Source organism: Lutjanus erythropterus, chromosome 3 (genome assembly GCF_056507025.1).
Source record: "Lutjanus erythropterus isolate fLutEry1 chromosome 3, fLutEry1.hap2, whole genome shotgun sequence".
Classification (NCBI taxonomy): Eukaryota; Metazoa; Chordata; class Actinopteri; order Lutjaniformes; family Lutjanidae; genus Lutjanus; species Lutjanus erythropterus.
The window spans coordinates 22,200,621-22,218,159 of record NC_139319.1 but is presented as its reverse complement, the minus strand read 5'-3'; the positions used below and the strand labels follow the sequence as shown (position 1 = coordinate 22,218,159).

The following is a 17,539-nucleotide window of genomic DNA, read 5'->3' as shown; positions in this document are numbered from 1 at the left end:
TTGTTTTGACTCAGGCTGTATTAAATAGTGTAAATAATTAACATTTCAACATTTCAAAATCTTAATACCCTTCAATAGGGGGCTGAGACATTAAAAAATATCATGTAAACATCCAACAGTTTAACATTGTCTGTAATAATCCAACAAACTACGACTGAGTACCAGAAGTTATGAACCCTTTATTAAGAATAAATATACAAGTACATCACCAAATGTGACCAGTCCAGTTTAAAGTTACACTGAGAATGGAGATTTTTACAGAAGTATGTTTGAGTGTGTTGTCATGAGATTAAGGAAGTTACAGGTTATTGTTATGTCAGATGACAGTAGTTTTCATGCTAGGGTGGTATGTGAGTGTCCGTGTTCACAAAGAAGAAGGTTCAGCTGATCACTCGGTCAGTTAATCTGTTGCAGACTGAGTGACAGAATATTAAACCATGCCCTACATTCCCAGATACTGAGGCACTCTCCAGGCAGAGCTACTGGTCCTGTTCACAGTGCTGTTTTCAGACTGAACTGTGACCTGAAGTGATGTGGCAGCATCACCTGCGGATGTGGTTCTTTTGAAACGAGCTGGGGTATGTTTTCTGTGCACGGGAGCAGGAGGCGCAGCAGACACTTCTGTAGTAAGGGTAAATACAGAGTCTGGCTTGAACCACCACCACACAGTTATGATACTGGTCACTGCATGATGGGTCTGAAAAGGAAAAGAGGGACAAGACAGAAAAACGTGTTGGTGCTAATTCTAGTAAATAATGTTCTATGATCACCTGTGAAATACATGTCTTTTGAAATATTTAAAGGTTCAGTGCATAAGGTTTATGAGGATTTATTGGCAGGATATGGAATATAATTTTCATAAATATGTTTCCATCAGTGTGTAATTACCTGAAAATAAGAATTGTTGAGCCTTTGCTACCTTAGAATGAGCTGTTTATATTTACAGAGGGCACAGGTCCTCTTCCACAGAGGGCGCCAGGTTACACAGCCATGTTTCTACAGTAGCCAAGAATGGACAAACCAAACACTGGCACTAGATACAACCATTTGTATTTTTCAAGTTTGGCAGTCACCTTCTCCTGCATGCTTGCTCCTGCAAACTCACCACTAGATGCTACAAAATCCAAAAGTACAGAACTTTTATCCACAATTCTCATCAATATATTACATAATCCAATTAGGGCTGCCCAGTTTGACAATTTGAATCAGACTGAGATTCTTCCAGTCCAGCATTTTTTTTGCAGTCAGTGTGCATCACAGTTACAGGATAAAACAGACAGAAGCTTATGAAAATCCACAGGGAGCAATGAGAAATTAAAGAGAATCAAAAATCTATTTTTATATTAGCTGTTGTACGTATTAAGAAATATCCACAAGATCACATGCGCTGTTTGTTGACTGATGAGAGAGGGTGAAAGGAGTAGTTGGTCAACAAGTTTCAGCTCCTGCGTATTTGTACAGAGGACAATGTAACAGCATGAAGGCTGTAAACTTTGCAAACCGAGTCTCAAAAGTGACAGAAACGCAGAGCAGTGTGATGCGCTGTCAGACACCCAATCCAGACAGTGCTCAGAGAACACAGGTGATGCTTGCTTGTTTGCTTGTTGTTTTCTCGTGTTTTGCCACTGACAGGCTCAGATCGTTATTGTTAGTGTCTGACAACTTTATGGAAAGGATCACAACAGTGAGAGACCTTATTTTAAACAGTAAGAGTCAAACAAGTGTTTTGTTAACCAGAAACAGCTCTTGCCAAACTCACCAGAACAGTTTTGCATCATCGTAAGCTTCATTCAGACTGTATAGAAACTAAATAAAACTCACTAAAAACATCATAGTCTGTCTTTCCCACAACAACCCCAACTCTGGTTTGGTCCAAATAAATCTTCAATGGTGTAGAGGAGCAGGTAGAGTGGGTGGGTGCAGGTAATGCTGGACATCAGCTGCAGCCTTGGGAGAGAAGCTCCACAGGTCTGTGAATTTTATAACGTAACAGCAGGACGACGCACTTTTACTTTCTCTATCACAGGTGATGAGGAAAAGAATTAAAATGCTAGTCTAACTGGTAAAACCTGGAGGCTTATGTAGGAATTTAGAGTGACACACTGCACTGTAAAAACAGGACAAACTTCATATAGGATGACCAAATCTGATTCGACTTAAGAAAGTCTTAGTCGGGGACAGCCCTAAATCCTATTAGTGGTTGTCAAGTTTCAATTTCAGTACTGAAGTCATGATGAAAGTTTGCAGGCATGTTCCTGCCAAAATGAATTGAGGATAGAATTTCATTTGCATCCTCAAAAACTGGAAATCTGCGTTCAATTATATGAAGATTATTAAAAAAAATGGTTGTACACATAAGAAAACTAATCTAATCTAATAACTGTTAGTCTACATTAACATTACAGTGACTAACAGATAAAGACCATGAGGAGACAGGAGGTATCTTGTACATAATTGGGGGTGTATTACAGTGAGATCGCTTGTCAAACACTATTTAATCTGACAGAGTACATGGAGTTGGTTACAAGCACAGCGTTTGAACAGCTTTTGATCTGTTCATCAGGAAAAATACCCACACTTACATGCATATGTGTGACCATTGTTACGAAATTATTTCACAGTCAGCAGGTTGATTTAGTAGTAGTTCAGCTTTTGAAATCACGCTACAGTCACCTATCTACTATCAAAATCCGGCTGTTGGTATGTTTGCTTTCAGACCACATGCATTTGTTTGGTCCACACCACAAAAATATAAACATCAACATTCAGTCCGTAAAAAACATCGAGTTGGATACAGTCTGGAGGCAGTTTAGTGGATTGATCCGGACAACTAAAAGAGAGCTCTATTAATATGTCGGCCTACACAAAGTACATAGCAAGCTAATGTTAATGTGCAGGACAATGTTTCTGTGTTGCTAGGCAACAGCCCAGTCACAGTCCAGTTGCAGAACTATTTGTGTTGGGTAAATAAATGAGTAAATAAACAAAGAAAATGTAATCTCTTGTTGCTTGTAGACCCTTTTGACAGTCTGCGGTCTCCCCCAGTCATCCAAACTAGTTATCATGCTGAAAATGTTGAATTGAACATTTTACCAGAACCAAAGTCACCAAAATGTCTGGTTGTTGCATATACCGGACGTCAGAATCAATATTCCACTGGTCAACTTGAGTTGTACAGAATTCTGACAAGATCAAAATGGTTTCCGAGCAATAGGTGGCATCTATAGCAGCAAGCTATTAAAAATGTTGACTGGACTGAGGACGTGATCGAATCTGCTCATGTTTTACAGCACCCATTGGCACGTTGTTGTGGTCCGCCATACTTCCGCCATTCTTCTGCTTGCTCATTGTTTAGAAACTGTAAAAGGGTCTATTACTGTTAACTCTTAAATGGTGCTACTTTAACTGTTGTATAAAAGCAATATCACACTCAAGGTCACGCTGTTGGACTGATCATCACAGCTATGATAATCTTCCTCTCGTGTGATGTTGCTTAAATAAGTCATCACTTATTGATCTTCTTGAGATTGGTTCTTGATGCTTAATTGGGCAGGGAGTTTCCTTCTTACATGAGTCACAAAAAACCCTCAATTCTTCTTGGTTGAAACAACAGACCGGCCCAGATGAACATTTTCACCATGGTGACATTATCAGTAATGACAGCATGACATTCCCCTCCCTCTCTGACCCTTGTGTGACCTCTGACCCAGCTGCACCTGTAGTGGACACAGCATGCAGTGGCTCGACGGTAGTACAACACTGCTCGGCAGACTTACTTATCTCAGCTAAACAAGGTTGCTTGTTGCATTCTTCTCTGCTCTCTGGGGTCAAACTGGGGTCACAGCGGTCACTTGGGGCAATGTTGTCGGCAAGACAACGCACCTCACGCACACGGTAGCCACCATTGCAGGTGCGTGAACACTGAGGTGATAGAAAGAGAGAGCAGAGTTACACATACAGTATATATGATGGATAAATGTTGAGGATAACACAGTTTATTGTATTATAAATAATAACACACACACACACACAAAAAAGATCCCTGAAACAACACAGTGGAGGTGAATAGAATTTCATGTCTGGTTGACATTGTAATGGCATTCATAAATCTCAGTGACATTCATAAATCTCAACAATGGTCTTTCCATAAATTATGCCCTGATTACTTTTGATACTCCGCAGACATTGCTTTTTGAGTGAGGAGAAACTAGCGAAGCGGCTATGGCAAATTTTTCATCATTTGTGCCTTCTGGTAAATGTGGTATTAAATGCAATACATTCATTTGTTTTCTGGGGTGGGAAGATTAATTTCAAAACATATTTTGATACAATTATACACAATAAAAAATGTTCTCAGTAACCTGATTTAAGTACCACGACATTTAAGTCAGGTCCACTGATGAAGACGAAGAATAAACCTTGTAAGCAGACTTGGGACTGTTTTATCAAACTATTATTTTCAAAGCCAATAATGATCTCAGTGAAGACAGATACTGTATGAGGGGTTACTGGTAGAAGGACAGACTTTGGGACACTTACTGCACTCCACTCTGTGACATACCACTGGACACCACATGGCTTCAGTCTGCAGGGCTGTGCTGTGATTGGCTGAGACAGACCAGAACATTTTAATGGGTCCACAACCTCCATGTGGCCATTGTTGTTGAAAATACAAGCCACACTGCGGGTCTGTGTGCCATTCCCACACTCTGAAGAACACTTCTCACACACACACACACACACACACACACACACACACACACACACACACACACAGAAACACACATGTAAAGTGAAAAATGTCAAATAGATGATTTTTCATAGTGTGTGTGTATATGCATGTGTATTACCTGCCCCCAGGGTCCAGTGTACCACTCCAGACGATTCTGGCAGGGGCCTGAGTCACACGATGTCACCTCTGGTGGGCGTTCTCCTTCACAGTTGTCCAATGGGAGGTCAGTCACATGATCTACCAGACACACTGTTGTCCGGGTTCGATTGCCGTGACCACAGTCCGCAGAGCACTAATGAATATCACACACACATACACATACACCCTTAATCAGTGCCACTTTTTTATGTTAACATGGCTATTTTGTCCCATTCTCCTCCTGCACGCACAAACACACACTTATGTGTTACCCGTTGGCTCCAGAGGGATGTGAACCAGCTGCGTGCACAGGCTCCCATGTCACAGTTTTGTAGTGTTTCTGGCTTTAGGTTCATGTTACACTCCTCATCCTCCTCCACATCACCCTGGTTGCTCACACATGCCACCTCCCTGCTGCGTTGGCCCACCCCGCACGGCACTGAACACTGGGAGACAGGGTGGGAGAGAGGGATGGGTGAACAGAGTGGTAAATGGGATTGTTTTTATGTGAGTATTGTCATTTAATGCAACTTTTCAACTGTACTACAATAAATTTTAGAAGGACATTAGAGGGCTACATTTTAGTGTGAGTACCAAACTACACCTGCCAACCATATCACCGTACAGAAGGAACCGTGCAGCTACTCATCGACCAGAGGCATGTGGTTGTGACAGTGCAACGATACAGTTTGCAGGTGTCGTTAACTAGAAATAAAATAGTTCCTGCATAAAAGTGCTCAGAACAAGGTCTGCTGATTCTTTCGAATGTGTTTTGGCTCTTTGTCCACCACAAGCTGAGAACCGTTTAGTTGCACTATATTAGAGAGAAGGCAGACATCTCTACACGTCTACAGATATTTCCAAAATTCTAAAACACCAGATGGATAAATACAAGTACAAGAACAGATACAAGTAAAAGGAAAATATATATTTTTAATTTTAACCTTTAAGTGTGAGTGCTTGTGCATGTGTTTGCGAGGTCCTTACAAAGATATATGAGTCACATTTGTGCAGATACAGCTATGTCCGTAATACAGAGTGAATCAATAAGATCACTGTGAAAGGAGCTTTTACCTGCTCACTATACATTATCCCACTTATTACATGGCCACTTGCTTTAAAATATCACTAATTTGACACAAAATATATTTTATAATGATTGTATTGCTTTAAAAATGCACAGTGGTCTGCTATTCAGAAATAAATGTAACTGACCAATCAGAATCAAGTATTTAAGAAAGTTGTGTAATGAAATAATATAACAACCTGAAAGGGGACATTTGCATTAAGAGGAGATTTACTTTTGATTCTTAAAGTACACTTTGATAATAATATTTCTGCGTGTGTGTGTGTTCTCACCGGGCTCCACTCAGATCGTATCTCCCACTGGCTGCAAATTTTCAGCTGACATGTTGACTTGGTTACTGGCCTGTCAGACAACCCACACAGCTCTGGTGCCACGGTAACTGAGGTCTCCGTCCCATTGGCGTGAACGTGAGTGACCTGGCGGCAGATGACCTGGCGGTGCTGAGTGCCAGGTCCACACCTCCTGCTGCACTCTGACCACTCCCCCATGTCCCAGCTGTCAGCCAGTCGCAGAAGACAATGAGAGGGTTAAAGAAAATAAAGAGCAGCTTGCAGTTCATCATAAAGGATGTGGTCACATATTTAGTAAAGACCCTTCTCAAGCAGAGTTCATCCCAGCTCTGTCCTCATCCTGACCACAGTTCTAGCGTGTGGTCACTTGACCCTGGTCTACAAGGGGCATTAAAAAGCCTGTTCACTCTTAGAAATAAGGGTTCCAAAGGGGTTCCTTCCAAAAGACTGAGGTTCTTCCCAGAACCATTTGCTTCTGAAGATCCCTTTTTAGAAGTAAGGGTTCATCAAGGGTTCTTTGTAAGACTAAAGGTTCCATTACAAACACTTTTCATCCAATGAACCTTTTGTTGAAAGAAAGAGTTCTTCAAGGATTGTTGAAATCCGTGGTTCTAGGTAAAACCCTTGGAATATAGAGGGGTTTGTTTACTTGTTTATTTAAAGAATAGTTACATGGTTACAACCCTAGTACATGTGCAATTAAAGCATCAAGGATAACACAAGAAAGTCATGGGACTTATTTCCAGTGTGGTCCTTGTTTTAATTTGATGGCGTAGAGGTGTGTGCATGTGCTTGCACATACTTGCACATAGCAATAATGGAAAACTGCAATAGCAGTTTTGTCGGCTTGTTTCAGTCTTGGTCACCTGAGTACCAGTGTCAGAGTTGTTTGTGAACCTGACCTGTGTTTCAACTGTGTCACTCTGGACTGCACAGGGAGTTAGTTTAGCTACATGAATTGGTTCCTCCCTATGTGCTCTCGTGGACCAAGACCTAAGACCACTCTGATGAATTTATTTTTGGAAACCTGAACTTCTGTCATCCATAACTTGGGAACATTACAGTACGAGGATGTGCCAACATAATTGTGGTACTGGATTATGCAGGATACCGCTAGTTTCTGACTTTCTCTGCCCAGGCTTTCTGACCAAGAACTTAGTTCTAGCATTCACTTTTCCTCCAACTTTTAGAGCCATACCTACATCCCCTACCTTACTGTCAAGTGCACAGCACCCTTAGAAAGAGGAAAGCTTCTGGGTAGAGCCCCCAGAGAGGGCTCTAGGTGCAACCATTACACCATAAAGGGGTTCTCCCTAGAACCTCTCATAGGGGGTTCTGGGTTAAACCTTTCACAGATAGCTCTAGGTATAACCCTTTGTGTTAGGTTCTGGGTAAAACTCTAAACTCTAAAAGGGTTCCAAGCATAACCTTTATAAAAGGTTCTACCAGCAACCAAAAAGGGTTCTCTTCTTGGTACAAACCAAAGAACCCCTCATGGTTCTAATTAGCACCTTTATTTCTAAGAGTGTAGTTTCCTCCAAAAGAAGATCATAAAAAAGACAAGCACAATAACCCAATTTGTGCTCCACAAGTTCAGATGGTTGTCCTCCTTCTGTACCACTGAAGTTTCAGTTTTGCAATCCTCTGCTGCTTGCATTCCCAGTAGAAACATATATATTACAGACTGACAGCTGTCATGGATCACTGACACTGCGGGCAAAATGTCTGACAGATGCACAACCAAACACGCAGTATGCACTAACGCCCCGCTACATCTTGGCGACGGTAAGATTGAGTGGTATTTACTGCAAGACATGAAAACCAAAGCCACACCAAAGTGAGTCAGTGTGATTGGCTGTGACTGACTCATGGCTGGAATGTGTGTGAGTGATGATAGCTTCACCCTGAGAGTCGCAGCAGCATGTGGAACTAATACAGTATGTCTATGTGTTTCTTGATCTGTGTATGTGTCATGACGACAATATGGGACACCAGGTGTGTGTGTGAGTGTGTGTGTTTCTCACTATGCAGGACAGGACTGCGTGTTGCAGTCCTCTTCCTGGTTTGTTGGTTCAAGGGCAGGATCACAGAGGTCGGCAGGAACAATCGCCTGGGAATCTTTCTCAACACACTCCCAGAGGACCTGACGCCTGCCTGGCAAGTGCACAGACACACACACACACACACAGAGAAAGACTAAGCAGCCGAATGTGTGTTTAGTCTGCAAAAATATGACTGTATACGTAAACATTCTGACAGAAAATAAATTTGTTTTCATCCACAGTAATGATATATGAGGCCCATGTATTTTTCCAACAATCTCAGCCCTCTGGCTATGTGACAGCTACTGTAAATAGTTAACAGCTTCCAGTTACATTAGTGTGCGTCATCTTTAATTTTGTAACATCTTATTTGTATTTATGTGTTGACTGGCTGCAATGTATGAACAACCAATGGTCTCAGGTCTCTATAGACTGTAAATGATTTTTGTTCACTAGTGTGCAGTGTTAGGTTGGGTTGTTTTAATAAGATATCTCAAAATGTTTTCATTTTCATGAATAACCTTTTTGTTTACTGTGCAATCAATATCAATTAAACTGGTTTTAAGAATAGCACTTATTGGGGGACTTATGATTAGGCAAAGGTCGATAGTTGCCTCAGGCATTACATTTAAATGCTTGTTTTTTTTTGTTTTCTGGCATGTGTCTTTCCTGACATACAGTGTGTTTCCATTATGTTTTTTTTGTGTTGCTGGCCTTTTTGGTTCACTGCTTATGAGTTAAAATAAAATAGTAATCAATGTATTTTACACCCTATTTTATATTAATTGAAGAGTATATGAACCTAAATACGCAATACCACAAATACCATGGTGGTTTTCCATAATGGTACAGTGATACCTCAAGGCAACATTTACATTTTAAGAGTTTTACATTACTTAATTATCAAATAAAACACATTAAACAATTAAAAATAAAACTTTATTCATCTATTAATGTGAATCCTATTTTTGTGGCAAGAGAGGATTGAGCTGAACGATATGAGTAAAGCTTCAAAAAATGGATTCAACAAGATCTCCAGAGAGGAGTTAATGTGTTAAATTTAAACACTGCTATTAGTTTCCTCCTCCTTTTTAAAGTATTGCACTATAATTGTGTTGTGTAAAGGGCCAAAAATTGATATATTACCGAGTGATAACACCATACCATAAAGGGTTAATTATATCTTTAAAAATATATATATTTGTTAAAGTGGTTTCAGAATGCTTAATTCATGAGTGTCTAAGGACTGCACTAACTTGGACTATTCCATGAAGTTACTGCACATTGACTAAAATGATTCAGGAAGACAGAAGCCAACTCGTGTAAACAACTGTTGAAAATTTACAGCCTGTTCACCCTGCTGCTGTCTGGCAAGAGATGCAAAAGTATCCACTGCCACTTTGTGGTCTGCCATGAATAAAAGTTCACGTGTATGACTACTTATTCATGGATTGAAAAGCGGGGAGAACAAGGGATGGGGAGGGCAACATTACTGTTTGGGCGTTTATCTGTTTTTGCTTGAACTCCTCAAATCAGGCTAATACTGTAGACTTTAAAAGGTCTTATGCCTTTTTGTATTGGCAAAATTTAATGTAAGGATGTCTGCACACCAACTTAATGACCCAAATATTAATTTAACTCCCCAGAAAAGTGTTATATAAAGGAAAAATGTTAACTAGAGCTTTGGAATGGATCAAGTCAATGTGTTTTCATTATAGTATCTTTGTGTTTCCTCACCAGTGCCACAAGTTGTGCTGCACTCTGTATGCCCACTCTTTGTCCACGTGTAGGTGGGCCGAGGAACCTGGTTGGCGTGGGGTTTCTCTTTGATGATGTCATTGTTGGTGATGTCACCTTGGTGGACTTCCTCGCCTGAGTGAGGCGGGCCTACTGTCTCAACTGCAGGAAAGTGGAAGGTTGTAGGGTGGAGTTCAAATTTGACAGACAAGTAAAGGAGGAAAAGCAGAGAAATGATAGAGCAATATCACATGAGAGGGAGTTTTGTAGATCTGAATATCAGCATGGCTGTGATTCATTCATATAATCAGCTGTTGTGATTATTCAATAGTAGTAGCAGCATCTCTGGGCAAAATACTGAACCCCAAGTTGCCCCTGATGCTTGTCCCAAATAGGTATGTTAATGTAAACGAGGGGGCTGCTTTTCATCCAGAAAAAACACAACTCCATCATTTACAGTATTTTACAGGTCAGTCTTGCGAAGCTGACGTACGAGCCTACTCTACATATGTCTATGGTAAATATTGTACGGAATGATTTCAGACATACCCATGGAGTTTGGTGAACTCTTTTAATTACCTGCACAGCTCTGTCCACCTTCTACCTTCTACCAGATCAGCTAAAACATTTTAAACACCTGTGTGGATGTGCAGGTGCCTTTGAGAATATTTGTTTTTTTTAAATAGTTCATTATATCTCTGGTAAGTAAGGGGAAAATTCAGCTCTTTTTTTAATGTGGCTATTTAATCAGTGTTGATGGTAAATGTAGTCTGATTTCTCCTGCTGCAAAATCTGTGATTCACCCTGCATCCAGTGATGTCACAGTGATGTGGTTGGTAAGAACTACAGGTATCCTGGTACATGTAGGCACTGCCGGCACGGCTCATTGAGCAGGTGAACTCAGTTTTTTCGGTCAGTATACTGAGGAATTTATTGCATCGATTGATGACATTTCCCATCAACGCTGACTAGACAGCCACATGAAAGTGCAGAATTTTCCCTTTAAGTAATCATTTATCAGCATCAACAGGCACAAATCAAGCAATTTCTTTAATCTCTTTAATAAAAGTTAAATATTAGGTAATGAAATTAAATCTGGCCCAAGCGACAGATTATTGTCTCAGTGTGCGGTAAGAAGCTCTTTGCCAGAGCAATGTTTGGCTGCCTGCCTGTATCAAATGTTATCGAAATTCTAATTAAATTTTCAAAAGTAGAATTTTGCTGAAAATGATACATATTGGCGTTACCATGACCCAGCAGTGAAATCTGAACTGAACACACACACACCCACACACAAACACACATGTGCATTGTAGACACTAACAGAGGCATCTGTTATGTATTATGTTCCCTGAAGGCAAATCAGGATATTTAGTATGAGAAAATGGCACTGCGGTCATTTAGGGTCACTCTAATATAGTTCTAAGTGTGTGTTTGTGCAGGTTAGTGTGTGCACTCACCCAGAGGCAGAATATCAGAAGGTGTATCTGGCTCAGGGGTGGGCTGTATGTTTGGTAAAGGCACACTGTATTCATAGTGTACACTGGGATCTGGTTGCTGGTAGATCAACTATGGGAAAAAAGAGAGAATGGGGTAAATATAAAATATGATGATATCTGGCTACTATTTAATTTCTTCTTTCCTATTTATTTATTTATTTGTTCTCAGTGACGATGCACATTGGTCAACAAATAAATGTAAATGTGCTAGTGTTAGCCACAGGGCTAATTTTCAACTGCTGTCCCTTGGTCTGAATTCCTGTGGCATGGCCGCTTCCTCAAACTTTACAACACCTAACTATTTATTTTCCTTTAAAAAAATATTCTTGCCTGTTGATGTTTTTCATGCTATATGTCAGCTGAAAGAAAACACTAGTGCTGGACCAGAGGATTTGAAAGCCGAATTTGTTAAACTTGCTGCTCATGTAATAATGTATCCCCTTGCAATCACTGATTAGTCAGTTTGTCTCTGTCTACTTGTTCAATGCACCAAAAATGGAAATGTGCGTCATCCCTCTTCTTAAAGGTGGAGACTCATCAGATATGAATAATTATCGACCTATTTCCATTATTTGTAATTATGCCACAATCTTTGAAACACTAATTTTAAATTACTTATCACAGTACATCAATTTGTTCAATAGTTTATCGTCATCCCAATCAGGTTTCAGACCAAAGTTTTCCACCACCACAGCTGTTCTAAAATTCATAAATGATGTATTCTCATCCTTTAATAAAGGCAGATTTTTATTGATCTTCCAAAGCTTTTGATATGTTTGATCACTGCCTCCTCCTTGATATCCTCTACTCTGTTAATCTGAATCAAAATGCTCTCCTCTGCTTTAATGCTTATCCTCATAACCGACGTCAGTGTGTTGCTTTTCAGGGTTGTCAGTCTAAAAACAAGTCTGACTTAATTGTGGAAAAGCGCGTTCCACAAGATTCCACATTAGGTCCACTTCTTTTTTCCATATTTATTAATCCTCAAGTATGCTCAAACTGTCACACCCACAACAAGCTTGTGTTGAATAAGAAGAAGACCCAGAACTCTCCTTTATGCCCCACATTGATGTTGTTATAAAACTTGCATATGGTTGTTTGAGTTCAATTTCTCATTCAATTAAGTGTTTTACATTTCAGGTCAGAAAAAGAATAATTTCACAACTGATTATTACCTGTTATTGATTATGCTGACATCATCTATCAAAACATCTGACACTCATCTTTAGACCTCTTAAATGTGCTGTATAATTCTCTATGTAGATTTGTTTTGAGGTGTCCATACAGAACTCACCATTGCTCCATGTACGATTCACTGAATTGGTTTCTGCAGAAATCAATAAGGCAGTTTCACTGGCTTCAGTTCATTTTCAAATGTGTTTACTTTAATTGTCCCTCATATTTAAAACAGTTTTTGATCCCATGTAACTCTTCATATCCACTTCGACATATGCAATATCCCTTTTCCTTTGTCCCCAGAATTTTCAAGGAAGTTGAATAGGTCATTCCACTACAAAACTCAATCTGACTGGGATAATCTTCCTCTTTTTTTGAGATTTGTTTTCTTCTGCTGCTGCTTTAGGACTTCTTTAAATTCTCACCTCAAAACAACCTGTTCATGTCTCTAATTCCTAGTAACAAGAACTCGGAGAGGGTGAGCGAGATGTAGTGTATGTTTTTTATGTAATGTTGTTTTGTCTGCATGTATTTTTGTGTTTGTTTTTATAGGATCTCCTTGAAAATGAGACGCTACATCTCAAGGAGCTATCCTTCAACAAATTCTAAACAACACAACAACACATGCTGAAGGCAGATCATTGATATACAAGCCAAAGAGGAGCAGACCGATAATGGAGCCCTGAGGCACAACATCACAACTTAGAGTCGGTGTCACTGTATCCTTGATCCTCACACACTGATTTCTGTTTTCAAGGTAGGATTTTAAAAAGCTTGAAGCAGCAGAGGAAAGATTACACTTGGCCATCTTAAACAGAAGGATGCGTCAAAGGCTTTTCTTAGGATGAAAAACATTGCACAGACAACTCTCCCCTCATCAAATTTAGCTGTAATATTTTCAACAAGATAACAATTTGCTGTTGTGGTGGAGTGATTTGCCCTGAAACTTAACTGCATGGCGTGTAAAGTACAAGCACTGTTTTCAGGATAACTGATCAGTTGTTTGCAGTGTTTGTGCATTTGAACAGTGAGATGGGAAGGATGCTGCTCCCGTTGTGTGTGTCAGTTTGCATCTCACATAAACATGCAGGTCCTCAGACAGCGGCCCGGGTGAAGTGATGGACTCTCCATTTCGAGACCGGATTTCATTCGGTCGTTGGTATGTCAGCTGTGTGCCAACAGCAGTGAAGATCCCTGGCCTGTCAATCACCCAGTTGCCGTTGATGATGGAGACACCGCTTTGAGTCTGCAGAGCTGCAGGAAAACCCCTTGTTCATCCATCATTCCAGGGTTTGTCATTCTCAAAATATTTCTGGTGTGTGTGTTTGTGTGTGTGTGTGTGTGTGTGTGTGTGTGTGTATATACCCAGGTAGTTTCGGCTCTTTATCGTCTCCTTTATGGTGATGTTGCGTGCTCCTGCAGGAATCTCTGCAATCTTATGGTAGCCAACGCGGAGATAAATCCGAGAGAAATTCCCTGACACCACCTGAAACCCCTGCCAACACAAACACATACACACACACACACACACACACACACACACACACACACACACACACACACACACACACACACACACACACACACACACATTCACACACTTTTATGCACACAAAAGCCAGATGCAGGGCTGTAACACAAAATTCTGAACTCTAAATATAAACACCCTGTGTAGCCCCCCTTCCTCTCCTGGGCCATGTCTTGCATCATTTGAAAAAAAAGATTTTGTTAGATAATGCAAATATGCTCTAAGCCAGACCTCTGGCTCACTCTGCCTTCAATTTTAACAAAAACAATTGGCCTGAACCAGTCTTAAACTGTTGGTTGCATTATCACCTTCCTTTTGAAAGAAAGTAGCTGTTTTCACTCAGTTTGCTTTCTTTCTTTCTTTCTTATTTGGCACCCTGATTTCCTTTTCTTAGGGAAAAATATGACTCACAGAGCGTAGTGGTCCTCCAGCACTCACTGGGCTTAGCTGTGTTTGAAGATGAATCCTAGAGTAAGATGAACCATTGGCATATATAGAAAGGGACAACATGAAAGCTAGCCATAACATCTTGATCACCCCCTGGTGGCTGGCTGCAGTACAGATCATAAGTTCTGTCATTTTAGCTAGTTGTTATCAGGCTGCTGTTTGTTCAAAAGTATTCATTTTTTCTGATCAATTTAGTTTTAATCGGTTATTTGATGCGATAAAAAGGGGGTTTTACATCATTGTTGACAGATGAGTTCTGCTCGGCGTTGGGTCTGTTTGCTGTGTGGATCAGAACTCGAAAGTGCAGCTCCAATGCTGATCACTGCTGTGCAGACTCTGGCTCCAAATGAGACCACCAGCACAAGATGGCAACGCTCATATCCAGAATATTTTGGCTTCATTTTTGTACAGCGAGAAGAAGTGGAGACATGGTGTCCATGTTTATTTATCTCAGCAGAGTGCCTTTTGTAAGGAGTGAGTGGGGCCCCATAGAGTCAAGTCTCAACCAATTTATTCAGCCAATTTTAATTTAGTTGTGACAATAATTACTTAGAAATAACACACTGCAAACAAAAACAAACGTCTCATTTGAGGTTTTTCAAGGGCTCACCTCCTGGGGCCCTAGGTAGCAGGTGTATTAAGTAATTAAACTACTACTACTGAACTAAACATTTTTTGGGAGTACTTATTCTTTTATGAGTATTTTGTACATCTGTAAGTACATAGCATTACATGATTTACTTTTAAAATACTAGTTGAGCGCTGAGTACAACAAATTAATATCCAAACCTTTCATCTGCATTTGTGTAGCCAATAAAGTTATCCGTTCACAAACAGAAAAATGAAAATCATGACAACACACAAATGAATAAAACCTCTGCAGCAGGGACGGGTTTCTGGAGGTTACCATGACCACTGACCAGAACAGAGCAGGTGTCGTAAGTAATTTAGACCAAAGATTTGGAAAACAGAAACCCCTTTGATTGAATGGCTGTTATTGATAATGCAGTAACATCAATGGTTGAAAAGTAACTAATACTCTGCGTACTTTCTGACAAGAATAGTTTGTACTTTTAAGTATTTTTTAACACCAGTAGTTTCACATGTAATATTTCAGGACTTCTACTTGACTACAGATTTCCAGTAGTCTTTACACCACTCCTGGGCAGTCAGTCCCACTTTTCCCCCCAACCACAATGCCCTTGGCCACAGGTACAAACACTGCATGCATCCATGCCCGTACATCTGCAGACACTCTCTGCATGTGCTCTCTGTGCCATGATTTCACCATCACGGGCATGTGTTTCAACAGTATAATAAGAAATTCCGCTGGATCACATTGCCGCTCTCATTTTCAGTCGTCCATCCCGCTCTCCAACTCTCTCTCTGGAAATCCCACAGCTAGCTCAGTTCACTCCAACAGTTGGTTTCAGTTGGGGAACCTTTCTGGTCCTCCTCTCCACTCCTCCTCTGCACAGCTCTCGATTTTGTAAGTTTGGAGTTTACCTCTTCTGTTCTCTTCATATTCATGTCTATTTTAATGGGCCCTTCTGGTTTTCCCCTTTTGATGCTTTGATATATAGCTCGATCTGTTAGTGATTAGTTAGCTTGATAATCTAAAACAAACCAAGCTAATCTCCACTGCCAGATACTGGCAAAGAATTTAAGTTGCAGTGAGCATAAGAATAACAAATTCCTATAAGCTAAAGTAAAATATTTTTTTTACAGTGATTTTTTTTCTGTGAGAAATTACAAGAATATCCCAATAAATCACCTACAACAAATCTTGCCTAAAGGAATAAATTATATATATAATTATAGCATGCATGCTGCTATATATAAATTGCATTTCTACTTATTTCCATGAACATGTGGATGTCTTACCTTCGGAGGGGGTGGGCTGGCTTTGGTATCCTGGGGAAGAGCACCTGAGGGTAGGTAAAGAAGATAGATGACAAGGAGGAGAGCCAGAGCTCGACCCTGCCGCAGGGAGCTGAGCTGCTGCCACAATCCAGCCATGGAGAGACTGAGGGAGGAGGACACACTCGCACACACACATACACACACACATGTTTAACGGGGGAGTGTTGTGTTTGTGAGGTGGGGTTGGCTTGAGGGGTGGGAGGGAAAAAAAGACAAAAGTTCTGGAGGGGTTGTGAGGAGAAATGTTGAGGGAATGTTTGAAAATTGTTAAAAGTTACTTCAAGCTGAGATCACACCCATTTTGTACCTCAGTATGAATGTTGTGACAGCTCATGATGTGCGCTTGTGGCATGAGGACAGGCTCCTGTAGTGTATCCTAACACTTATCCAAGAACAATATCTCTCCCTGTGAATCGTCATGCAAGATTGTGAGGCTTTGGACACACATCACTCTAGATCTCGCTCTGGCTTCTCCACCCACTTCTTGTTTTTCACTTTATTTTTCTTTCTTGTTCTGATTTATTCTTTTTTCCCCGTTTTACTGATGTTGGAAAGAATGAAGGATGAAAAATCTAAATTAAAAATACCACAGTAAGAATGAGCCGGATTGAGGATAATAGAAAAAACATGTTAAATCTATTCACAGCTTATCACTTTCTCCCTCTTGTCTCTCTCTGCGCTCTTTAGTGATTCAGTATCCCTTCATCAGTGATTTACACCCAAAGGATGCCAATTGTATTGTGACTCAGTTAACCACGAACGCATGTCAGGGAACATCGGATCGATTCAGAAATTACTGTAAATCCTCTGGCTAGGAATCAAAACCCCACAGTGACACACTCGCAGAAAGTCTTCATCTGGAGATGTTATGGTAATATCTGCATGGACATAAATGATTTGGAGAAGTTCAGACACATATGGGTGCAATATATTCCCCTGG

At 40.4% G+C, this 17,539-nt stretch overlaps 1 protein-coding gene across 1 annotated transcript; it reads right to left on the bottom strand.

Annotated features, from left to right (window-relative positions):
• Positions 1-317: 317 nt before the first annotated feature.
• adamtsl7 (ADAMTS-like 7) lies at positions 318-16,729 on the bottom strand. Its single transcript, XM_084715411.1, has 12 exons — positions 16,561-16,729; positions 14,067-14,196; positions 13,780-13,955; positions 11,487-11,595; positions 10,027-10,188; positions 8,272-8,401; positions 6,230-6,452; positions 5,143-5,316; positions 4,851-5,024; positions 4,540-4,719; positions 3,777-3,921; positions 318-697 (listed from the first exon to the last, which is right to left on the bottom strand). Exons 1-12 carry the CDS (start codon positions 16,693-16,695, stop codon positions 543-545), a joined length of 1,893 nt encoding a protein of 630 aa, XP_084571537.1. The 5' UTR covers positions 16,696-16,729; the 3' UTR covers positions 318-542.
• Between the last annotated feature and the right edge of the window lie 810 nt (positions 16,730-17,539).

Bases quoted from the DNA above. Each gene is read 5' to 3' on its own strand.
- adamtsl7 (XM_084715411.1), bottom strand. From the start codon at position 16,695: ATGGCTGGATTGTGGCAGCAGCTCAGCTCCCTGCGGCAGGGTCGAGCT. The intron at 10,189-11,486 runs GTGAGTGCACAC...ACTTTCCTGCAG, and splicing joins TTCTGATATTCTGCCTCTGG to TTGAGACAGTAGGCCCGCCT. The intron at 5,317-6,229 runs GTGAGAACACAC...CCTGTCTCCCAG, and splicing joins TACGATCTGAGTGGAGCCCG to TGTTCAGTGCCGTGCGGGGT.